Here is a 26,603-nt window from a genome sequence, read left to right as displayed (position 1 = left end):
GACACAAATTGGTCAGCTATCTAACATAGAAGTTAACCCTACGGAGGAATGTCAAACCAATATTTTTGAAAGTGCTGAGGTTGTTGATGGGGAGAAGATAGAGGAGAAACAAATGGAGAGAAATAAGGAAAAGATAGAGGAGGAAAAGATAGACGAAGAAGAAACAGAAAGGTTCAGTGAGAGAGAGAACGATAACGAGAAAGAAAAAGAAGTGGAAGAATAAAAAGAGAAAGTTGAGGGAGGAAAAGATTGAGAAAAAGAGGAAGAGAGGATAGAAGAAAAGATCATATACAAAACCCATTCCTCATCAGAAGAAAAATCATAGGAAGGAAAAAAGAGTCAAGTGCTTTATGGAGATCTCAAGAAATTGGAGATTAAAGTTCCTATGGTTGAAACATGGAAACATGTGCTTGGTGTTCTCAACTTTATGATGAAATTCAACAGGAAGAAGAAACAGAAAAGAATATCAAGCAAGGGGAGTGTCAACACCTACTGATAGGTGTTTGAACTCTACTAGGTCAAGCTAGTGACATAAAAAGAGCGCTTATTGGGAGGCACCCTAGTGATCCAAGAACAATATTTTTGTAATTTAATTTTTAAATCTTGGTGATGTAATTATGAACAATTTTAAAATTTTTGTGTATTGGGTAGCATCTACTGAGGGATGCTAAAGATTTAGGTATCTACTGAAGGATACCAGGAAGGTACACCTACTGAGGGGTGTTGGTAAGAAGGCACTTACTGATGAGTGCTAAACAGGTTTGGGTCAGGCTCGTGACGTTAAACAAGCACTACCTGGGACGCAACCCAGTTGATTATTTCTTGTTTTTAACTTTGTTCTAAGTACATTATATGCTTGAATGTTGCATTTATGAGGGGAAAGGCATGAAACTGAAAAATTGAGGGTTGAAATCAGGTGTTATAGGGCTGAGAACGTGAAGGCAAGCAAAGAAGAAGAAGAAAATTTTAATGCTCACCGCTGAGCGGTCCACTTGACCGTTGAGCGGTGGCGGCGCACACTCAGCTCGGGCTTTCAAAAGTTGAGCGTTTCTGGGTTTTCTGCACTTTGAAATCTCTTCTTTGTAGTTCGCCCAAGCCTAGTACCCAAATTTCCCTTTCAAAGGTTTTCCAAAGAGTTTTCCCCACTTTTTCTCCTCACCCATTCACAAAAACCTATTTTCTTGTTAAAAGTTTGGGGTCTTTTGTGAGAGCTTTTCATCGGAAAGCATTCATCATCAATTGGAAAGCAATCTTGCACGCATTTAGTATCTCCACTCAAGTAAGCTGTGCAATTTCATTCTTAGGGTTTCTAAATTTGGAATTTGATGAATAACATGTGTAGGAACATGATAAATTAGGGCTTTTGATTTTTATGCATGATTTGATGAAATAGAAACTGTTTTAAACCGATTGAATTGCATGAATTTGGTCTGGATTGATGAAATTATGATAGAGTGGAGATTAGGGCAATTTAGAAAAGGTTTACAAAAACCCTAGCCGTCGCCGTTGAGCGATCTATTTTGACGCCGAGTAGTGGCGCGGCTAGAGGCAAACCGCTGAGCGGTCTCCCTGGACGCTGAGCTGTCTACAGTGATTTTGCCTGAATGCTTGATTTTTGATGCAGGGATGCTGAGGGGCCCTATTCTTCCCTCAGTGTTAACCTATGCTTGGTTTGGAATTTGATTGATGATGTGCTAACACTTGATGATGAATTCCTGTGGTGTTTTGAGTTTTATTTTATGAAGGAATGTCGTCATCATTAAGAAGGGTAAAGACTCCTGGCAACAAAAGGAAGGAGCCTGAGAGGCCACAAAGATTTGATTCTCGTAGGTTCCTCTCTAGGAAGCATGAAGAGCATTATGTGACCGTGCAGGAGAGGAGGTTGCTGATGGAGAGGAAGGCCATTTTCATTCCAGACTTGGCTCCTGAGTTTGGAGTAGAGATCTTGAGGAGAGACTGAGAGAGGCAGGCCACATATCCTGCACCAGCCAGCATTGAACTGGTAAAGGAGTTCTATATTAACACCTTAACTAGAGAAGGAGTATCGGCTGGGAGGTACATGAGCTATGTCAGGGGACAGACTATCCGATATGACCCTGACACTATTAACAGCTTTTTTGGTACTGAGTGGCCAGGTGAGCAGTGCCAGTATTCAGCCCATGTAAGGGGGTACAGGGACATTGCTGATATCGAGAGGGTTATGTGCCTTCCTGGAAGGCATTTTCAGAACAACCCTAATGGAATGCCCGTCAACATAAAGAGGGAAGATTTGACACCTCTGGCTAGATACTAGATGGCATTCACTCATGCCAACATCCAGTCATGCTCCCATGTATCCGACATCACGATGCACAGGATCATCTTCATCTACTACATGTTGTGGCAGATGGATGTAAACGTTAGGAAGGTTATTGCTGACGAGATCCAGGGCTGCGCTACTACTATTAGTAGCAGGACACCGTTGGGACATCCGTCCTTGATTACTTATTTGTGCCAGTAGGCTAGGGCAGACACTGCAGTTCCACGTTATGAGAGGTCGAGGAGGGCCATAAACGCCTCATATTATCAGCAGTATTGTGTAGAGGACGAGCCAGTTGGAGGAGCACCTAGGAGGCGTCCTAGGAGAGCAGCAACACAGTAAGAGGATGCACCTACAGATGCACCAGCACAACACGCTGAGCCGTTCCAAATGAGGGACATGTATATGTCCATGATGGAAGCTAGGATGGAGTCTTTGCACAGAGGGCAGATAGCTACTGCCGAGATGATAGTGGGGCTATATGATCAGCCATTAGTGCACAGGTGGACTATTGACGAGTTCCATAATGCTATGGCTTGGCCTCAGGAGCAGACACATGGTAGCGGGACTAGAGCAACTAGAGCACCAAGCAGAGATGAGGATGACCAAGAGGATGACTTTGAGGATACAATGGCTGGTGATGAGGATGACTCAGATGAGGACATGGACTGATAGGGCATCTACTGACGAATGCCAGCACACTTGGACAAGGATTTTTCTTTTTCTTTTGTACTTTGGATTTGTAGAATAGGTTGAACTTTATTTTTGTGCCTATGCTTGGCTTGTACACTGGTTCTGATAATGGTTTGATGATTATATTGCATGATGAGTTATTCGATGACGATTGAATGTGGTTAATGATTGAGACTGTGTGCATATGATATCCATGTATGGTTCACTAACTATGAGAAATTATGTGTGGTGATTTATGATTGTGATTATGATGCTAAGCAGAATTTATGAATGATGTGTGAGAAAACGTGTTGTGTGAGGTATTGAGCTCTAGAGTTTTTCATTGATATATGAACTGTTCACAGGAAAGCATGAATGATATTGCCCGAGTCTTGATAGTTGATTGAATTGCATGTTTATTTCATATGATCAAGGCCATGTTTGGAAGCCCTTACTTAGCCAAATTTTCACCCAAAGAGATTAAAATGTTATACCCTTTTTGAAGCTTAGCCTTAAACAGGATGAAAACCCTTGTTTGGAATTAATTATCTTGAGTTGGGTTGAGAATAATTGTATGAATTAAAAAGGTTCAAGTTTGGGGTTGTTTGGGGGAAAGATAAAAGGAAAAACAAAAGTATTGAGCTCAAGTGTTGAAAAAGAAAAATACATGAGAAAAGAAAAAGAAGAAAAAGAAAAAGCATAAAAAATGAGCTCAATAAAAAGAAAAGGGAAGAAGTTGGGAATGAGTGAGATTGGTGAAAAAGAGAGTTTGTACTTGAACTTTGAATGTTAAAATAACTCTCTTGACTCAAGGATTTTGTGATCTGGAAAAAACAATTTTTCTTGTTAGCCCAGCCTCATTACAAACCTTGGAAAAGTCCTTGTGATGACATTTGCATGTGAGAATATTGATTGTTTTAGATGAAGGGCAATTTTGTTTTATGTGACATGTGAATAGTTGAGAGTGGAGTGTCCTCCTAAACACTTGAAGTGATTGAGTGAAACACTTTCTTGGTGAGAATTGTTGAAATCCATGTTTACATCTATGCTTAGTAAATTGATCATTCATGAATAAAAACATCTGTTGGGAAATATGTGATTATGTGAACTAAATTGGATTGAAAGCATGCATGCATCTTGATAGGATTCCACTGATAATCTGAATTGAATCATACCTTGTCATGAGGAAAATGAGTTTTGAAAATATTGAACTATTTGATGAAGAAGTGGAAAGCCAAGTTTTGTCTTGTTTGCTTGAGGACAAGCAAAATTCTAAGTTTGCGGTTGTGATAACGGTCTAAAAATCGTTATTTTCATGCTTAAATATGATATTAAAATGCACCCTTTGTGGCTTAAAATGAGTTTAAAATCAAGTAAAACACTTAGTTAAGTCATGAGAGAGTCAAAAGTTGGTTTTAGAGATATTATGCTTGTTTTTGCATTGTTTTATCGGGTTTTGATGAGAATTGAAGATGGAAGTGAATTAGGACGGACTTAGACTCAAGAAAGAGGAAGAAAAAGGAAGAAAAGAAGAGTCTATGAACCGTTCAGCGGCCAAAATCAGCACTGAGCGGTCAGAGCGATTAAAGGCAAACCGCTCAGCGGTCAGTTTTACCGCTGAGCGGTGGCGCGGCTTAGAGGCAAACCGCTGAGTGGTTCACTTAGGCGCTTAGCGGTTATCTGTTTTTATTTGGCTTAGATTCTGTTATCGTTTTGGTCTATAAATAGACCCAGTGCGATTCAAATTGTAATCTTTTGGCCAGCAGAGACGTCCAGAGCTATTCTACACACCTTGGAGGAGGTTCCTTGGATGCTTAGGCTCCAACCTACCAAATTTAGGGTTTATTCCTCCATTCTTTCATTATTTTTCATCTAGATTCACCATGTAAATGGTGAACTAAGCCCTAGGTTGTTGGGGAACAACGTAATCTTTTGAAACTCTCTTATATCAAAATTCTCATCTTCTTTATATGTTTGCATATGCTTACTTTATCAATTGTTGGGTTCCTTACCTTTGCTTAATGCTTTTATCGTTTAACTCATTCGGTAAATGTTGTTTGTCTTTATTGATACGGAGACGTACGGTAATGTCATGAACTGGGGGGAATTCCTTGATTATCATGCATTATTGGTTACCAGGGAAGGCTAGAGATAGCAAGCCAGTAATTGGTAATAGGCTCTTTTCGCCAAGAGATTGGGTTTAAGGTAGACTAAGAAAGTTTGCATGACAATATGATAAATAAGCTAAGTAGATAAGAATAGTAGATATAAGAGGGTGGATAAGATGAAATTGTAAACCCCAACAACTCCATTCATCCATAGTCTTTTCTAGCCAATTGATTCACTGCATTTTGCATATTTACTTTTGTTCTTTGCATTCAAAACCTAAATTTAATTCTTTTCTCAAGTCTTATGTGATTGGTTTACATGAAAAGTAAGACCTAAGAGTCCTTTGGGAAACGATACTCAGACTTACCCGTTTTATATTACTTGATAACAATCTGGTACACTTGCCAGGGACTTAACATTAAACATAGAGTGGGAGAAAAACCCTAACAATTAATGAAAGAAGCATATATAAATCAGAACCAATTCAATACATGAAAGTTCACATGGTTATATCATCCCCCAAAAACAAATAGTGTTTAGTTCCCCATTATCATGGAGAAACTAGATGTATAATGGAAATAAAATGAAAGATAAACCCTAAAAACCGAAGAGGAGTGCTCGCGCATCCAATTCTGCCTCCAAAGGGTCGAACAGTTTGAGTTTGCGCTTCCTCTGTCAAAAGATACATACCTAGAGTGCCTGGGTCCTTAAATAGATCAAATAAAAAGTCCAAGCCCACTTGGCCGGCGCTCAACGCCCCAACTTAGGGCAGTCGGGCGTGGATGCGAGAGTAGTTGCGCTCAGTGCCCTTCATAGGGCGCCCAGGCGTGGAACTATACTGGAAAAATGGCGCCCAACGCCCTAGGAAGGGCTCCCAGGCGTGAATGTGAGGCTTTAGCGTGAGGGCCTCAGAAAGGGGCAGTCAAGCGTCAATGCGAGCCTTTGGCGCTGAGGGCTTTGGAAAAGAGTGCTCAAGCGTCCTGTGATCTTCCTTTCTGATGCTTTTTCAGTCCTTTCTGAGTTCCAACTCCTTGGTACTTCAACTCCTCTTCCAAATCATCCAAATTTCCTACAAAATCTAGGGAATTAGTGATAAAATCATAAAGTATAACCTCAACTATCTTTATTCACAAAATAACCTAAAAGCAAAGGATTTAAACAAGTTCCTAAGTGAAAAAGGATTCATTTATTATAAAAATTAAGTCAGAGCTAGGTAATGGTGAAATCAACCATTATAAATACTCTAAATTAACCTTATCTCTAATCAATGTGAAACTTCCAACACTAAAAACATATTTAATCATTGGTTTAAATGATATTGAACTTGAGATTTCAATATGATTTAATTTCTTACTTTTTATATAAATACAACATATATAGATGTATTTATAATACAATGTTATATTTATATTAATATTATGTATTTTATACATATTATAAAATATACTTTAATTTTTATTTTTATTTTTCTATTTTAGAATTTAATTATATATTATTTAAATTGAAATATTAAGCGAATAAAATACGTTAATTTAATATTTGTAAATTTTTCGAGCCAGATACATTTCAGACGAATATGGACAATGGTTAGAACACATCTCGGTCTAACCTATCGTGGAAGCAAATTAATTTGGGAAACATAGTCTCAGTAAAAGCGTTACAAAATCTTAATAATTTCGGAAAAATTAGATAATTAAATAAATTATTAGATTAAAATATTTCGCCAATAAATAAATCCGTTCCACTATTTTCGGCTACTACAGCCACGCCTCCTGTTATTCTGATTTTAAGAAATAACTTAGCGCCTTATCATGTCTCCCGCCATCACCACTCCAACACAGCCGTTATCTATCGCCGTCATTTCAGCGGCGCGTCCTCAACGGAAGGCGGCGACGGTTAAGACCGACAAAAAGAAAGGGCAAACCAGCCTCGGCTTCGGCGGCGACAAGAAGGAAACAAAGTGGCACTGCGTGGAGGGTTGTGGGGCATGCTGTAAGCTACAAAAGGGTCCTTCCTTTCCTTCACCTGAAGAATTTTTCGATGACCCTTCTGATGTTCAGGTCCATTTTCTATTTCTACCTTTTTTGTTTTTCAAAAAATCAAATCAAATCAACATTTACTAGGTTTGTTAGAGTGGTATTGAATTCGGTTTCCTTAACCATGGTCTCACTATATTTGAGTTTTGTCGACGAAAAGGTAGAAATGAGAGGAAAATTACTAGATAGGTTCCGAAATAGAGATTAATATAAGTCATAGTGATTGAAAAGAATGGTAGATACGACATGGTCGTATAAAAAGTTCAAATAGTTTGTTTATTTTTATATTGTTGTCACACGTGATGTGATATACTCATGTGATGTGATATGTTTGGATTTTAAATCATAAATCCCTTAACGGTCATTAACTGTCATTCCCTGTTTCTCACTTTGTATAAATTCTGTACTATCTAATGAAAACATAACTCGTTTTTCTATCTCTGTTTCGTTCACATTCTCTCTTTCTCTGCCTATTCTCTCTTTCTCTGCATACGCTATTAGTCTTTCCTTCCTTCCTCTGCATACACTATCAGCGATATCAAGAGCAACAAGTTTCTAAACCTAGGAGGTATCGTTCTCTGCGAAGAAATTGTGCAGAAAAGAAAAGCTTCACGTTGGAGGTATGGCAGGGATGATCCAAAGCAACCTACCAATATTTGATGGAAAGAAGTTTGAAGATTGGTGCGTCAAGATAGACGCAATCCTTGGTTTCCAGGAGATTGATGAAGTTGTGAAAATTGGGTGTACAGAACCCGCAAAGAATGCTACAGATGAAGAAAAGAAGGCGTACCAAGAGATAAGAAAATTAGATTGCAAAACACGCATGATTTTGCATCAATGCATCTCGGCGGCAATCTTCTCAAAGGTGTCAAAGGCGACAACGGCTAAAGAAACATGGGAGATCCTACAAGATGGTTATGGAACTACTGGAAATATAAAGGAGATTAAGCTTCAGTCACTGCGACGGTAGTATGAGCTTTTAAACATGGGAGAACAAGAAACTATTGAAGGTTACATCGGCAGAATCCAAGTGGTTGTCAACGCAATGTGTGCATGCGACAAAGTTGTCAAGGACAAGAAGATTGTCCATAAAATCTTGCGAACTCTAACACCTCAGTACGACCATATTGTTGTAGCTATTATGGAAAGCAGAGATTTGGAAAAAATGAAAGTTGAAGAGTTACAAAACTCACTTGAAGTCCATGAACAACGACTATTGGAGAGGAAAGCCGCAGAACAAGAAACTGTGCAAAACACCAATCATGCTTTGCAAGCCAAGACTAATAAGTATCGTGGAACGGGCAGAGGTAGAAGAAGATCTCGCGGCGGTCGTGGAGGCAGAAATGGAGGTAGATGCGGTGAAGAACAAAACAAAGATGTTGAAAGCAATGAACAAAGCAGTTGCAGAGGTAGAGGGAAGCCTAAAGGTAGAGGGAAGCCTAGAGGCAGAGGCGGCAGAAAGAATTCTGACAAGAGGAATATACAGTGTTTTACTTGCAATAAATATGGCCATTATTCATCTAAATGCTGGCACAATGACAATGCCAAGAAAGAACAAAGCAATGAGGTGAATCTTGCGAAGGAAGAACTTGTCTTGGATTCTGATCATATTGCCTTAAGGAGTATGCTTACAAATAAAAAGAACGATGGTAAGTGGATAACAACATGTGATAATTACATGCAAATCACGACTAGCAGAAACAAAGAAAGGTGTGCTAAGAATATTGCCCAGGAGGAACATATTTCATCGGTAAGAGAAGCAAAACATGCAAAGAAGGAGGTGTCAAAGAACACTGCTCAGACGGAACATGTGTCATTGGCTAGAGAAACGGATCATGCACTGGAAGAAATGTCGTGGTATCTTGACTCAGCATGTTCTAACCATATGATGGGGAATAAGAGATGGCTAATTGACTTAGACACCAGCGTCAAGAGTATCGTTCGCTTTGCAGATGATAATGTAATTCGAGCAGAAGGTTTAGGTAAGGTGTTGATTACACGGAAGGATGGCAAACCAGTGTACATGCACAACGTCCTCTATGTGCCTACTATGAAAAGCAATCTTTTGAGCCTTGGTCAACTTCTTGAGAAGGGATATACTATGAATCTGCAGAAAAGAAACATTGAGGTCTATGACGAAAGACAAAGATTGATAATTAAGGCACCCCTTGCTCGAAACAGAACATACAAAGTTAACTTGAATGCTGTTGAAGTACAATGCTTGGCTGCAGAAGGCACGGATGCAGAAGAATGGCTTTGGCATTATCGCTTTGGACATTTGAACTTTAGAAGTTTGTGCCACTTAAGAGATAAAAACCTCGTGAGAGGTATTCCTGAGTTCACGGTGCCAAGCAAAGTTTGTGAAAGTTGTGCTACTGGTAAACAGACTAGGAGTGCCTTTAAAAAACAAGCATACAAGCGAGCAATAGAGCTGTTCAATGTCATCCATGCAGATGTCTGTGGCCCGTTTGACGTGTTGTCTCTAGGAGGTAACAGATACTTCTTGCTTTTCGTAGATGAGTTTTCTAGAAAACTTTAGGTATATTTACTTAAAGAAAAGAAAGAAACTTATACTTGCTTTGTTCAATTTTGCTGCATGGCTGAGAGGCAATCGGGTCATCAAATCAAGATCCTTAGAACCGATGGTGGGGGCGAGTTTAATTCGTCAGACATGAGTGTATTCTGTGCAGATAAAGGAATCAAACATGAAGTCACTGCACCGTACACCCGTCAACACAATGGGTTGGCAGAAAGAAGAAATCGCATGATATTAGACATGGTCAGATGCATGATCAAAGGAAAGGGATTACCTAAGTTTCTTTGGGGTGAAGCAGTTGCGATAGAAACCTATACGCTGAATAGATGCCCCACAAAAGCTCTGCCAGACTCTATACCAGAGGAAATGTTGTAAAAAAGAAAGCCTGATGTTCGACACTTGAAAGTGTTTGGATCAATTTGTTATAGACACATCCCAGCAAAAAGAAGAAAGAAACTTGACGATAGAAGTGAAGCATATTCTTGTAGGATATCATCCTACGGGTTCTTATAGGATGTTTGATCCTATCAAAAATCAAATTGTGATTGGCAGGGATGTCATTGTTGATGAAGCAGCCACTTACAAATGGAAAGGAGGAGAAGTTGTTCCAACTCAAGATCCTGAAAATGTGATGACCATCTGGATGGGAGAAAACAATTTGGAAGAAAACAGATCAGAGGCAATCAGTGTAGATAGAGTTACAAGAAGATCACAAAGAACGCGTTTTCCATCTACAAGGCTCACTAATCATGAATTATTCTCTGATAGTGATGTTACTGATTCTGGAGATATTGTTCAGTGTGCTCTTTTTGCAGGTGCAGAGTTACTCACTTGGGAGGAAGCCATAGAAATCAAGGAGTGGCAAAATGTTATGCAAGAAGAGCTTTCATCTATAGACCGAAACAAAATGTGGAAACTTATGGAGCTGCCAGAACACAAGAAAGCCATAGATGTGAAATGGGTATTCAAAACCAAGTACAAACTTGACGGAAATGTGGCAAAGCTGAAAGCTAGGTTGGTTGCTAAAGGTTTCTTGCAGAAACCGGGGATAGATTTCAACGATGTATATGCTCCTGTTGCTCGGATGGAAACTGTTAGACTCATAGTAGCCATTGCAAACTTTAAAGGCTGGATCATTCATCAGATGGACGTCAAATCGGCATTTCCTAATGGCCCTCTAGAGGAAGAAGTATTTGTGAATCAACCACCTGGATTCACTATAAAAGGGCAAGAGTTGAAAGTCTATCAGCTGAACAAAGCCCTGTATGGTCTCCGTCAGGCACTGCGAGCATGGAACAGGCATATTGATGCACTGCTTATCAGGTATGGGTTTCACAAATGTACGGTTGAATATGGAATTTATGTTCAGCTTGTTGAGCAGGTAGGTACACTTGTGGTATGTTTGTATGTTGATGATCTATTGATCACGGGGAGTTCAACAAAGGAGAGTGAGAAATTCAAAACAAAAATGAAGAATGAACTCGAGATGACTGATCTAGGCAACTTAGGATACTTTCTTGGAATGGAGTTCGTGCAGACTGAAGAAGGAATGATCATGCATCAAAGGAAATATATCCTAGAAACTCTATATAGATTCAATCTGATCAACTGCAACAGCACCTGTATTCCAGTTTTGGCCAACATTAAGTTCTCGAGTCATCAAGAAGAAGCCAAAGTTGACTCCACTCTCTTCAAGAAGATTGTTGGAACACTTCGCTTCATATGTAACAGTCGACCAGACATCAGTTTCGGAGTTGGACTCATAAGCAGGTACATGCATGATCCAAGGCAGCCCCACTTGAATGCAGCAAAACACATCCTCCGATACCTGAAAGGAATAACAGATTATGGATTGTATTTCTCCAGAAACGTTAACAACACTAGTAATGTGTTAGAGGCATGGTGTGATGCGGATTGGAGCGGTGATCAAGAGGACAGGAAAAGCACTTTGGATATCTCTTCAAGTTGATGGGAATGTCTGTATTGTGGTGTTTGAAAAAGCAAAGCTTTGTTGCATTATCGTCATGTGAAGCAGAGTATGTATCAGCTGTTGAAACAGCGTGTCAAAGTGCGTGGTTGGAAGCTGTTCTTCGAGACTTGAAGATTGAGAATCACAAACCTACACGCCTCATGATAGATAACAAGTCGGCAATCAGTCTATCAAAGAACCCAATCTCTCACGGAAGAAGCAAACACATTGAAACCAAATTTCACTACATCAGAGAACCTGTAAATGAAGGAAAACTTGAACTTGTGTACTGCAGCTCGAATGAACAAATAGCAGATGTTTTTACCAAACCACTGCGTCAAAGTCGATTTGAAAACCTCAGAAATTTAATTGGAGTCAAGTCGTTAAGTGGTTTAGATTTAAAGGGGAGTGTTAGGATTTTAAATCATAAACCCGTTAAAGGTCATTAACTGTCATTTCCCTGTTTCTCACTTTGTATAAATTCTGCACTATCTAATGAAAAACATAACTCGTTTTTCTATCTCTCTTTCGTTCACATATACGCTGTTAGTCTTTCCTTCCTTCCTCTGCATACGCTATCAATATACTGTGAATTGAGCTTATCTAATTGCTTATCTGTGTTACTCCGATGGATTTCAGCTCTACAAAAGCTTGATAGGACCAGATGGATGGTGTATTCATTATGAGAAGAGTACTCGGAAATGTTCCATTTACCCTGGTTGCTCATAATGCATCTCATTCTTGATGTTTGAATTTCAATTATTTCATCAAAGGGAATGTTAGGTTTAGAGTTTAACTTATCATTCATTTGTTCTTCAGATCGTCCGTATTTTTGCCGTGCGGAGCCAGAGGTGTTTAAATCTTTGTTTGGAGTTAAAGAGAAGAATTTCGACAAGGAAGCCTGCAGGTCCACCTTTCTCACTTTTTAATTATGTTTCTCAGAAAGAATCAGAGTATAAGATTATAGGGGAATTTGTCTTGACCTATAATCATAAATGAATATGCCATTCAAAACTGAATGGTGTTTAAATATTAACTTGTTCCACGTGCTCTCCCTAGATACTTTCCCTGTATTTAGTCCAGGTATCTGTCTAGTCTCTAATGGATTTAAGCAATATAATGGGTAAAGAAGAATCTCATGAATTGTGATATTGGAACAAATCTAAGTTTTTATTTGAAGCCCTTACAAAATGTTTGCGCCTCTTCAAGCTGGTATTAGGTGCAACTTTGTGTCAAGGTTTGCTAGTGAAGCTTCTGGGGTTATATTTATATTTATGAGGAGTTTCTGTACTATCTCTAGTTGTTCACAGTTAGTTATATATTAATAAGAAAGAAAGGAAAGGCTTATACACAATGAAGTTAACTTTTGTCAACATTTGTCTTTATTTGGATGGGGACTAATGGTGGGTTGGAGCTTTCTAGACGATGCTGTTGGCATTGTAGATTCATTATAAAATTGCAGTATGGTGTAGACAAAGTTTTAATTATACTAATAAGAGCCTCCATCTTCCTCTGGAGTTGTGACGTTGGTATATGCTTGAATTTGAGGAATAATCACTCCTCACAATGGAGCAGAGTTGTTCATACATGCTGAATTTTGCTAAAGCAAAACTCATATTTCAAATTTTGTTACGTTGCCCCATATTTTTTGTTGACCTTTTAGCAATTTATTCACTGAATATATTGTACAAAAAACTGACAAAAATTATTAAGCAGAAAATTTCCTTGAAGGCCGAAGCTATTTTATTTGAAACCAAGGCACCCAAAGAAGTGTGTTTCTCTTATGGAATATTCTTTCTTTCTTGCAGTTTCTGCAGGGACACGATTAAGGCTATTTATGGTTCCAATTCAGAGGAACTTTGTAATTTCAACAGCTCAATAAGGAAATCTTCTAGTTAGAATTTATGGGTTTGGACTCGAAATTACTCAAGGTTATATCATCATGTCATTGCGTCCATTGATCATTATGCTGGTTGCAGTTTTCTTGTTTATAACTTCTGATATATGATTTGTTGAGAGCATGCATGTACTCAACAACAGTGGAAAAAATAGCTATAGATAATGAACGTTTTTGGGAATTATTGATTATTGTCTTATATCTTATTTTAGGCTAACTTAATACCCTATTTAGTTAAACCGACTATTTATTCTCTTATTTGTTTTTCTCTGCCCAACATCAAATTCTGTACAATATTGTGGATGGGTGTATGGTAAAATTTTCCCTTATTACATTGACATGTGAGACACTGCTATTCCTTCCATCCCGCTTGAATCCTCCATATTTAGTAACTGCCATATTAAAAATGAAGTAATGACTAGAGTTCATCTAATATGAAATCAAGAATCTGTCCTTATCCATAGCTGCATCTTCTTTCTTTGAAACTTAGAGGCTGTTCCCTGGAAGTTTTAAGATGCCAAAGTTTGACTTAACTTGGATCATATACTAATGAAGTGTTTGAAACAGCAGGCTTTGCCTGGCTTGCATCTCGTCTGGGATTTCTCCTCACAATACATACGTATAAGCTTTTCAAGAACTATACTCCTATTGAAGCATGGCTATCATGTTGGTATTCACATACTGGCAAAAAAAAAATTTAGAGCACTATGTTTACTTTGATTATCATGGTTGAGGTTTCCTATGCTTTTTCTCTACTTCTCGGTTAAACAGAACTTGGAAATATGAGCTTAGATGGATGGATAGTAAAAAACCTATTTTTCAGATCCAAAAATCAAATTCCAATGCAAATGCATGGAAGACTACTATGGCTTTAGATATCACATAACAATAAGAAACAGTCAATTATTATAATTGTATTGGTTTTACATTTTTTTTAACTCATTGTCATTCATTTGTTATCTTTCTCAGTGAGTGAGTATGATAATTGTTTCGAAATTTCTTGTTAATAAGTTTAACTTACTTTTACCAATGAATTATTTAATACATATCTCTTTCCCACATATACTTTCTTTTCTTTCACTAGATATTTAACATTATATCAATCTATTTGGATCAATGTATAACAAATAATAAAATTGTTTATTGTTTTTAAGGTTTAATATTTATTTTGATTTCTATTTTTGTTAGTTTTGTTCAGAGTGATCCTTGACTTTTTTCAACGATCAAAGTGGTTCCAATTTTTGTAATTTTTGTTCAATTTGCTCTTTTTTCACTGACGACATCTAAATTGTTAATGACATAGTATCCAGTTCAGCCATCAGTGAATGACGTGGCCCATTTTTTTCTAACATGGCTGCCCACCTCATCATTTGTCACTTCATCTTCCATATTCAACCTCAAGAACCCTAGCTATCATTGTCTTCTAGTTTATCGCGCCACCACTGCAAGGCACAATCGTTCTCCACTATGTACCTATGTTCACCATTGTATACCTAGGTTCACGCTATCGTGAAAACCAATCCATGACCAGACTATCTTTGTCGAGCTAGCCTTTATCACCATAGCGTCACCACAAAACCCTCACGTCTCTGACAACCATGTTCATCGCGACACTTACAAATAAAAGCAACTCAACCCAAGAACAAAGCTCAGTTTCCTTCATGGACCACCACGAGACCAAAGCAACCACTACGATGCTCATCTCCAACAACCTTTCTCTTATAGGTTGCAATCACAGAACCCGTGAATCGCGAAACGCAAGCCCATATATGCTTTGTACCTCCTCCATATAAGCCACCCTGAACAACGCCTCTCGCGTTATTATCTTCCTTGCACCAGCTTGGAAACCTACAAGAACCAGAAACCCAATGGCAGAGAACCTTTATTGACTGCGAATTTGAGCACATGTTTTACATGGTAGAAGGGATTCTCTTCCCAATAAAGGCATGCTATAACATTTGTTGGAAACAGGATGGCTCAGTTTCAACACCAAGTGGGGGGGGGGGGGTTGAATTGGTGAGGTTTAAAAATCAAAGTCTTTTCAAAATCTTTTTCGCAAAGTAAAAACCTTTACAAAGTTTCTTGAATCGCAAACAATGAAAATTCTAAGTGCAGCGGAAATGTAAAGTTGACTACATAAACAGTTAAGTCGACTTAATGTAAAAGTGTAAGAATAGAGAAATCAAACGCAGACGTTTATACTGGGTCGGCCTCAATGCCTACATCCAGTGTCCTTCCACAATCCGGAAGCAAATGCATTATAATGGTCAAGGTTTTTACAACAAGGCTTTTATAAAGACCTCCACGTCAAAAATATAAAACACCTCTCTAACCCTCTAACTAAAATATAGGCAGCAACACAAAAATTTGCAGCAAGATATCCCCTCTTCTGCAATCTTCAACCCACTTTGAACAATCCTCAAAGTGTACAGACTCCACAAGTCAACCTCCTGTAATCACAATAGGAAAACCAATCTCCAATAGATTGAAAGCAATCTTGATCAATATGAATACACCAGTTATGCAGAATCTAATCAAACAGTAAGCACAATACAATTCCTCCTTAAGACACTTTTGCAAGAAAGATCACCACTGTCTTCTTGATGAGTTCTTGGAGCCTTTTTCTCAGAGATCATAATCTGTAAATCAAAATTAAAATGTCAAAATATCCAAAGTCGTATGTGATCAATTGAGTCATGTCTATTCATAGTTTTCTATAAATCAGACACTCTTGTAGTCGACTGTGCTACTAATGAAGTCGACTGTCGTCAGACAGTTATAACAGCTAAGCAAATTAGCAACAGTCATAACAACCAAATTGACTTTTCATTTAATACAATTGAATATTATTTAATGCTATAATAGAAATTTGAAATATAATTTTTACTGTACACACTCATTAACAGAATTTCAAATCAAATAACTAACTAAGTCGATCCATTGCGCATGTAGTCGACTTAGACATAGTTTGAAAAACTTTTCATTGCAAAATCTCAGATAGCACTTGATGAATTGCTCTAGATGTTGAATAGATCCAGCAGATGATGAAAACAGTAGATCACGAAGAAGCATCAGCGGATGCCGTGAGAAGTATTGAAGCGGTGATGAAATGAGATTGAATCGGTGATGGATAGTTGACGGAGGTTGAGCCTATGGTGAGGTGGTACTAGCTCCGACGGTCTTCTAGAGGAAGAAATATAGATGGAGGATTGGAAAGGCAGCGAGAGTGACTTTGGCAGAGGTTTCCCATGCTGGAATGAATGCAACAGCAGAAGAAAATTCTTTCATATATCCAAAGTATTTTACAATGAAAGCTACCATGAATTTATAGAATATCCATGGAGTTGCAGCGTGGCAACGATGGGCTGGAAAATGTGGATCTAATGCCACGTGTCATTTGAAAGAGAGGTGTTGTGTGTGTTCTAGAAGAAGCATGGAATACATGTGTTGGAAATGTAGAGAAGTTTGGCTACGGTGTGTATAGCAAAAGGGTGGGGTGCTTCCAGCAGTTTTGGTTTGTATTTGGAAAAATCTAAATTCAAGCTCTTGTATGATTTATTCAAGCTCTTGTTGGAGTTTCCCCTTCTCCTTGTGTCTCTAAATTCAACTCAAAATGAAGGACAAAGACTTGTCCTACTGTGTCAATTTATTCAAGCTCTTGTTGGAGTTTCCATGCTTCTAGTGATGGGTCCATGATGGGCTTGGACCCAAGTCATCATCCCCTCCCCCTTGGAAAGAATTTGTCCTCAAATCTGATGGCTTGCTTGAGGACTTATTTTTGTAATCTTCATAGATCTTCCACCTGGGTCAAATATTAATCTACAATAAGCATCAAACATACTTCTAATTAGTTTTCTATGACCCCACAAAATATATAAAAGAACATGTTTAGAAGAAGGTTTCTTAATTTTAAAATTTTCAAATTTAATGCCACAAAGAAACCTTTCTCCATTTGAAATTTTATTTGTATCTGGAGTTAGTGGTACCCATAAAAGTAACCCTAACTCAAGTTGTGAATTGCCATGAGTTGAAACTTTTAGCATTTTGAAAAATGGCATGGCAAATTCTTGGAAAGAAAAGTGAGATTTTGGACTTTCAAAACTAAATGAAGAAAAGTGAAAGGATAGAAAACCTCCCCTTTAGAGTTTTGATTCCATTGTGGTTGTAGGAGATATTTCTCTTAGTTTCTCTTGATCACTTTCTTCCACTTTTTTTCTTTCAATTTCTTCCTTTTCTTCTCTTTCTTTTATTCTCTCTTCCTCCTTTCTTTGCTCTTCTTCATCTTCCTCTATTTTTCTTCTCTCTATTTCTTTTCTTCTTCTTGTCCCTTTTTCTTCTCTTTCCTCTTCCTCTCTTTTTCTTCTCTCTAGTCCTATTTTTATTTGCTCTTCTTGTTTCAACTTTCTTTCTTTTTCTTTTTCATCTCTTTCCTTGTTATGGCGCATTTGTGCTTGATCCTCCGCCACTTGAGTTGATGAAAGAGGATGAAGTACAAATTTCTTCTCATGATGATGCACAATTATGGTATTGGTAAGACCATTATGAATTGTTTTATGATCAAATTGCCATGGTTTTCCCAATAAAACATGACAAGTTTCCATTGGAACTACATCACATAAGACTTTGTTTTTAAAGTTGCCAATGGAAATTGTTACTGTGACTTGATCCTTGACTGTGACATTCCCATCCTTATTGATCCAATGTATTTTACAAGGTTTGGGATGGGGTTACACAACAAGATTTAATTTTTCAACCAATCTAGTGCTACAACAGTTAGAGCACGAACCACTATCAACAATGAGAGAACAAGTGTTATATTGAATTTGACATCTTGTGTGAAAGAGAGTCTTTCTTTGTGATAGATGTTCTTCACTGGATTGGTTGTCAAATATTTTTTTGATCATGAGAAGTTGCCCTTCACAAGGATAGACTTCCTCAGTAGTTGATTTTTCTTGATCACTCTCATTCTCACTACTGGATGATTCACTACTATAACTGTCAATGCCCCTCAAGATGATAGTTCTTTTTGTGGGACATTGGGCAACTATATGTCCTTTTCCCAAACACTTAAAACATTTGATATCACTAGTTCGAGTGTGTGAATATGACTCTTGTTTGGGCTTCTCAACAATCTTGGCTAGAGGCTTAAAAGACTCTTTTTCTTTAAAATTTTCCTTTTCAACAATAGAGTGAACTTGAACTCCTTTGGAAGAGGATTTCCTCAAGTTTTGTTGTTCTACCTTGATACACATTTGAAAAAGATCATTCAAATCTCTATAAGGTAATAGTTCAACCCTATCTCAAATATCAAAATTAAGTCCACTTAAAAACCTAGCCAAGGTAATATCTGAAGCCTCTACTATTCCTGCCCTCATCATGTAAAGCTCCATCTTTTGTCTATATTCCTCAACAGACTTTGACTTTTGTTGTAATCTTTGGAGCTTATCCATGAGTTCTTTGTTGTAATAGGGGGGAATGTGTCTCCTCCTAAGGGCAGTTTTGAGATCATTCCAATAATGAATTGGAGGATCTTGATGTCTTAGTCTCTCTTGGACTAGGGCAGTCCACCAATACATTGCATACCCTTGAAAACTTAGGGTAGCTAGAGAGACTTTTCTTTCCTCATTCACTTGGTGGCAAGCAAATAATTGTTCCACCTTCATCTCCCAATCAAGATAGGCCTCAACATTATCCTTTCCATAGAAATGAGGCAACACAACATTGACTTCCTTAGGGGGTGGAGAGGTATTTTGAGTATCCCGCCTATGTCTTCTTGAAGAAGACTGTTGGTGGTAATACTCTTCCACATTTAAGGTTATTCCTCCAAATTGAGAATTGTCACTTTGACTACCTCTAGACCTCTATCGACTTTGGTGATGTTCTTCTCTCATCAACCTTAACTCATCTTGGATCATGGCATTTTGAAGCTCTTTATTGACTTTTTCTTGACTCATTTTCCTCTCAATCTCATTGAGTTGGTTGGCTAAGGTTTGAAGGGTGAGTTGCTCTTTTTGATTTTCACTATCACTAATCCTAAGTGAGTGCCTTCTTGACATTGTGATGAACTTAAATGTTTTCTTGAAATAAAGACTAAAGTTTTAACTTGAAAGCAATATTCCAAGTAAGAGAGGTGAACCTAAAAGGTTGCTTAAGTACCAAGTCTTGCCTTGCCAAATATGCTTCTAGTTACTTACTAAAATCTTTAAGTCGAAATCACTTTTAAATCCACCAAAAGTCTTGAAGACACAAACAAACAAAGAAATAAAAACCTAGACTCTAAAACGGACTTCTAAGGCTTCCTAGACGCTTTTGCAAGAAAAGAAAAGGGTGAGATCTCTTAGGTGAGGCTTGGAACTTTGGAACCAAGACACACTCACCGTCTACCAATTTTAGTTGTTCAATTAAAGTGAAGTTTACAAGTGTTGGAAGAACACTTATGAATTCTTCCAAAACACTTGCTTAATGGCCAAATTACAAGTGATAAAGAAAATGAACAAATACAACTTGTGAAGAAAAAAGGGAAATGAATTGAATGTGGCAGCTTTGGCTTCTTTAAAAAAAAATTGATGTTGCAAATGGACTCTCACAAAGCTCACAGCTGCAAGGTGAGGATTCTACTGTCACACGGACATTCCACCAGCTGTTGCAGCTCACGGGTTTATTGTACCGTGTTGTGCAGATTGGAGAACTCTGCTGCCAGGATTTTCAGCTTCCTCAAAGTCTTTCCAATCTCCAAGCTACCTTCTAGAATTCTACCAAGCTAGAAGAAGAGTTGTACCTTGATCTGCACCAAATATACTCAACCACAGACCATCACAGATTCAGTTATACACCCTGTTCAATACGCTGTTGTTAATCAAAGTATCACAACCAGGTTGCCCTACTGTCAATTGATCAAACAGTTTCAGTGCATGAATTCCAATCAATGAAAAATAAGCAATTAAGGCTATAAACAAAGGTAGCACTTAAAAGGAACTTAAGACATGCTCTAGATTGGATTTAAAAAGCAAGAAAAGCAAAACATGTTGCAGTTTAACGAATTGATAGTGATTTCACAAAATTTTGCAAACTGTTAGATGAAATGACTCAAAGAGTACAAAAATTGGGTTTTCTGCCTTTGCTGTCACAGGTTCAATCGGGATTATAGGGATGATTAGCTTTTTAATATTGGCTTGCAAGGTATAATTGACAATAAAGGAATATATAAAATGATCCCAGCTTTTGCCAATCCCAAACACTCAAATCAAGACATCAATCTCAAGTTAAATGGCATAGCAAGCTGAATGCACTATTTATGCTGACCGGAAACTTTGAAAAACAGCAATGTTACGATGTTGTTCTATATTTATGATTTCCAACAAGTGTAAATGATGGTAAATTTATGTGCAACCAGTAATGCAGCCACAAAACAGTTTACAACAAAATTTCACTATGGCACTTCCAATAAAATAGTCAAATGAGGTGTTTTAGGTGGTGAAACCATGCATAATTGCAAATCTGACCATATGAACAGTGAATACCAATTTTGATTCACTTAATACAGGTGTTTGATCAACAAAAATAGTAGGAAACAACTGTATTAATATTATGACTTCACTAGTTGAGAAATTCAAGCAAAATTAGGAAGTGTCATGATGATTTTGTGCATTGTTGGAAGAATGACCATAAAATCAGTTTAGAAACATTTTAAATGATCAAACAAAGTTTTCCAAATGTGTTCAATGCAAAAAATACAACAAATGCTCAAATTCACCACTTGAGTTGCCAAATTATGCAGAAATCCTTAAGATGCAGCACGGTCAAGCAAGTTTTGGTGGATGCAAAAGCTTTTCAGACCAGCAATTGATAAAACAATTATTGAGAAATAGGTAGGCTTCGTTTTACACCAAGAGGGGGGGTGAATTGGTATTTGCTAAAAAACAAAATCTTTTCGCAATCTTTATACAAAAATGCAAAGCTTTTTTATCTTTTTTTAAATGCAAGTAATGAAAATTCAATGCAGCGAAGAAATGCAGTTGACTGCTAAACAAACAAAGTCGACTGGAAATAAAAGAGTGCAGGGATAGAGAAAATCAAACACTAGTTTTTATACTGGTTCGACCAACAATGCCTACATCCAGTGTCCTTCCAACCTAGGAAGCAAATGCACTATAATGGTTGCGGTTTTTACAAAAAGGAATTTATAGAAGCACCACGCAAAAATATAAATCTCCTCTCTAACACAAAACCAAAATATAGCTGCACAACAAAACCAGAATTTCAGCAAGAATCCCCTCTTCTGTAATCTGAACCCACGTCGAACAATCCTCAACATGTAACCAACACTCTTCACAGGATGCCAAGCCTTCAAAGATCAATCAAGAAGCACCTTCCTCGTGTAGATTATGATCAAGCAGTCAGCACGATTGACTTCTCCCTTTGAATCTCTCTCAAGAAAGATCACCACTGTCTTCTTGGAGAATTATTGGACCTGTTAAAACAGAGAATTCAATCTGATACTGGAAAATGAAAATGTCAGATCATCAAAAGTCTCAGAACAACTTGTGTTCTGTCTATTTATAGTTTTTCTGTTAAACAGATTGCTTCTCAGTCGAATAGCCTACCAATTCAGTCGACTGTATTAAAACAGTTATAACAGATAGTCAACATATAGGCTCTTAGTCAACAAAATTTAACACACATTTATTACAGTTGACCAAGTCATCAATGCTTAACTAACTTTTGAAAAATATAGTTGTTGGAGCGTGTAAGCATAACAGAATTCCAAACAGATCAGTAAAACAGTCGAATATGCAATATACTATGTCGACTGACACATGTGAAACACTTTGAAATTCTTTTCAACTCAAAATCTCACATAGCATAGGTTCACAAAATCTGTACAAAGATTTTAGCATAGTCGAATCCATTATAGGTGTATTCGACTGGACTAGAACTTTGTTACAACAAATATAAGTTCATAAATGTGCTTGTGATCTTTTACTTCTAGAAATGTGAAATAAAATGTTTTCAATCAATCAGTTCATATTCCACATATTCATATAAGCATGTTCCACATATATATCACACAATCAATCATAGGAACATACATCACAGTACATCAAAACATGTTAAGCAGATATGACAGTTTATCCAGAATACGAACATGTAATGCAACAACAGTGTACTATTATTAAGCATTGTGTTGTCATCATCAAAAACTAGTTTGATATAGAGTTTGTGTTGTCAACAATCTCAACAATCTCCCCCTTTTTTGATGATGCACAACCATGATTAATAACTCAACCATGTTTGTACAATTCAACACACATGACAGAGTAATAGCATATATCAGAAACAATTCAATCAGTTCAATTACTCTGCATATTCAGCAAAAATATCAAGCAGATAAAGTATGAGACAACTATTCTCCCCCTTTCAAAAAGCATATAAATTTGCTCTCGTACACTCATTTATATCTCTCCCCCTTTGTGCATTAAGAAAAAAGGAATGCTTCAGATATTTATGCAGATTTGAAAAAACACAGAGATGCATCAGAAAAATATGCAATTTGTAAAATACAATGATGCTCTCAAAATCACAAGTTCATCACAAAAAAACAGTATAAACTCTCCCTGAAATGTAGGTGTGTGATGAAACAATGTGTAAAACAGTGATACTCCCCCTGTCATTATGCATGAGTTTCAAAATCAATTTAATTGCATAATACAAAATATCACAGATTTATCAACAATTTAAACACAAATTTGTATCATAGTCAGAATATCAAACCACATATATATGCAATGATACAACATTAACAATCTCACAATATTATCTCAATTCAGATATTGAAACAGATAAAAGCAGAGATAATAACAGATAAACCATGATTTAAGCAAACAGTAAGGATAGAACCAAATTCCAGAAATGGAATTGTTAACCCATTTAGATGCAGTCGAATGCTTTAAATCATCAATCGAATGCATTGCTTTTGCAAAAGTTGAATTCCAATTGTAGATGTCCAAAGCAATGTCCTTCCTGCAAAACCTTTCAACAACCTTTTCTAGATCAAGCATAATGGTTAAGCAAGAATTAAATCATATTATAATAGAAGTCAATATGTAAAGATGCATGACAAATTAAGCATAGCTGACTTCAAATGGAGCATAGTCAATATGTAAATGATGTGACAACCTTCTTGAAGTCCCAATTATAATTCAAAAATTTGTCCTGAAAATAAGAATGTGAATAATTAAGCCCAGATAATTCAAATTAATTAAAATAAGAATTATTGGTCAAATTAAGCCCAAATAGAAAAAGTGAGGAAATATTTTACAGTTAAGCAATATTCATTAATTAAATTTGATGCGTAAAGCTAAGTGAATATGAAAACATAATGATTCATCATAGGTTAATTGGCAATTAATGCATGATGCATGTTATGTGCTTGTATCTGAAAGTCATACCTTAAACTTTTATGTGTAGTGGTTGTTATGTGCTTTTACATTTTTCCTTACCGAATCACAGTCCCATCACATCTTAATCGACATTAAGAGGTTGATTATTTTTTACCAATTAATTTAACCATTCAGTAAGCATCGACCATGTCGTTCAGTCAAATTGATCGACCATGGGAAGATGTCTAAGAGGTTGGCCTTGAGTGATCGGGCAGAAGCACTTGAGTCAGAGGAACTCAACCCCGATGAGCTCATACCAGAGGAGATGAGCTTGAAGTGGTGAGTTCATAGGAGTTTGACTGTCTAATAGAATTCGACATAGAATAATTAGTCTAACGGAACTGGACCCAGAATAACCAGTTTAAAAATGTTCGACGTAGAAATACTCCATCTAAAAATATTCAACCTAGAGTGGTGAATAAAAAAAACTCGACTAAAATAACATACATACATTTATTACATTTATGATGATAATTTATTTTATAAGAAATCTATTAGAATCATAAGACAAATAATATCTAGGGTATATATTTTTGTTTTATTTTTTCTAGTTGCTGCTAATTTCCCTTTCTTTTATAAGTCTTTTTAAAAATGATTACTCTCTTGAAACTGCTTGAATAGATGTTGATTGAAATCTATAAGACCAATAGTGTTTTTCCTTTTTCCTTTTTTTCTGGAAGAATTCGTAAAAATTGTAGGTATGGCACAAAATTGTTGAATTTGACTCCAGCATAGGGTTTGGTGGGAGAATAACATTGGTGCAATAAATGAGAAATATAAAACTTCAAAAACATTGGTGCTATAAATTAGGTCGATACATCACCAACTACTCAAAAAAACTATTTTCAGACTTCTTTATATGGAGTTTAAATTCATACTGAAGTTAAATATTTGACAAAGAGGAACATGTTATCTTCATCTTTATTTTCAAAATAAGACGTATGCAATAGTTCATGATAAAATATATATATTTTCTGAAAATCATATTTTATATTGACCTACTTTTATATATTTTTACTCTTTTCTTTTTTTTTTTTTGTGTGTGTGAGAAAAAAGTGGATTGTTTTGATATGATACATGTATTATCTGTTTGATATGATACATGTATTCTCTGTTTGATATTAATTCTTTTATATGTTTAAATTTTAGTTCGTGAAATATTTTTAAATTCTACAAATGTGAGAAATCTTTGTTTCAGTCCATCTAAAATTTAATTTTTTTTTTCGCAACTGAACACTCATTTTTTTTAAAACCATTAAATAATAGAGTCTTAAGGGCTTTCAACTCAAATAAGTCAAAAGAGACATGTAATATTTAATGGATCTAATTCAGATAGTTAATTTTTGAAAAACAATTGTGACACTATTACACTAACTAAATTTTATTTTGTTTAGAAAGATTAAAACCTAAATTGCGTGTAATTAAAAGGTTAGACACATTTTTAATTTTAATTTTTAGTCAAAGCCATAATTATTTATAAAGGGCAAATCTCGATCGTATCCATAAAAGGCAACAGAAAATTGGGTAAGAAATATCGTAAATATTGATCTATAAGTATAAATATATGATTTAATAACATATTATAAATTTATTAGAGTATACTTATGACTTTATTTGAACCTAAAAACTAGGATATAAATGTTAAATCCAGAAACAGGTGATAACATCTCGTTTTCAATGATTTATTCTCATCAAAACGATATTATTGGGAAAATTTTCTGGAGTACGCAAAGCATTTTTAGAACGAATGGCAAAATAAGCATTTCACATCAACATAATATCACAGAGGATGAGGATGAGAAAAAAATGAATGAAAAGAAAAGAAAAACGCATAAAGACAAATATGAGAAAGAACGTAGCATCGTTAAAAAGGACTTTTGTCTATTACAGTAGACGGGATTTGACAAAGTAAACTAATAAAACAAGTAAAAAAATTATAAAAAATTATATGTTGAACGAATTGGCAAAGATAACAATTTATCTCAATTTTTTAAAATAAAGAGATAAGTAATCTAATTTTAAAATAAAAAGTACAGTAATCTAATTTTAAAATAAAATAGTTTTGTTACTCCTCATATAATATACGAGGCTGGATTTCATCAATATATTATTATATAGCCAACAAATTTGCCCACGACAAAATTCTAGTTAGACCAATTCTTATTTAATTGATAGTATGTCATTTTGAGAGTCAACATGCTTTTAATTTCAGAAAAAAAAAAATGTTTTTTTAATCTAATTTTTATAAAAGCTTATTTGGTTTTAATTTTCAATAAACAAAATATTTAACTATCATTGATTTCTGTTATATTATTTCAAAAAAAAAAAACTTGTACTGTCATGATATTTAAAAATAGGAAAAAGTTTCTTTGATAACTTTTGTTTTACAAAGCATAAGTGCCTATTTGTAATTGGTCCGTTTCAAATATTTTTTTTAGAATAAATTCAAACATACCAATAAAATGGTGGCATGTGTCCTGCTGTAAAAAAGTGTTAAAAAAAAGTTATTAAAATACCATTATCCTTAAAAAAATATTTGTGACATCATGGTAGTACGTGATATTTTGATTTTAAATTTTGGAAAAATAAAAATATTGTTTCGTCTGATTAAAGAATAGCATGGAGTAGAAGAAAGGATGGAGAGAA

At 36.2% G+C, this 26,603-nt stretch overlaps 1 protein-coding gene across 1 annotated transcript; it reads left to right on the top strand.

Annotated features, from left to right (window-relative positions):
- Positions 1–6,838: 6,838 nt before the first annotated feature.
- Positions 6,839–13,776, top strand: LOC106779139. The gene is made up of 4 exons (XM_014667197.2): positions 6,839–7,140; positions 12,261–12,339; positions 12,441–12,528; positions 13,430–13,776. Exons 1-4 carry the CDS (start codon positions 6,892–6,894, stop codon positions 13,518–13,520), a joined length of 507 nt encoding a protein of 168 aa, XP_014522683.1. The 5' UTR covers positions 6,839–6,891; the 3' UTR covers positions 13,521–13,776.
- Positions 13,777–26,603: the final 12,827 nt, after the last annotated feature.

This window comes from Vigna radiata, unplaced genomic scaffold (assembly GCF_000741045.1).
Source record: "Vigna radiata var. radiata cultivar VC1973A unplaced genomic scaffold, Vradiata_ver6 scaffold_426, whole genome shotgun sequence".
Taxonomy (NCBI): Eukaryota; Viridiplantae; Streptophyta; class Magnoliopsida; order Fabales; family Fabaceae; genus Vigna; species Vigna radiata.
Note: the sequence above shows the minus strand (reverse complement) of the source record. Positions and strands in the feature narration are given on the sequence as shown.

Bases quoted from the DNA above. Each gene is read 5' to 3' on its own strand.
- LOC106779139 (XM_014667197.2), top strand. From the start codon at position 6,892: ATGTCTCCCGCCATCACCACTCCAACACAGCCGTTATCTATCGCCGTC. The intron at 7,141-12,260 runs GTCCATTTTCTA...GATGGATTTCAG, and splicing joins ATGACCCTTCTGATGTTCAG to CTCTACAAAAGCTTGATAGG. The intron at 12,529-13,429 runs GTCCACCTTTCT...TCTTTCTTGCAG, and splicing joins TTCGACAAGGAAGCCTGCAG to TTTCTGCAGGGACACGATTA.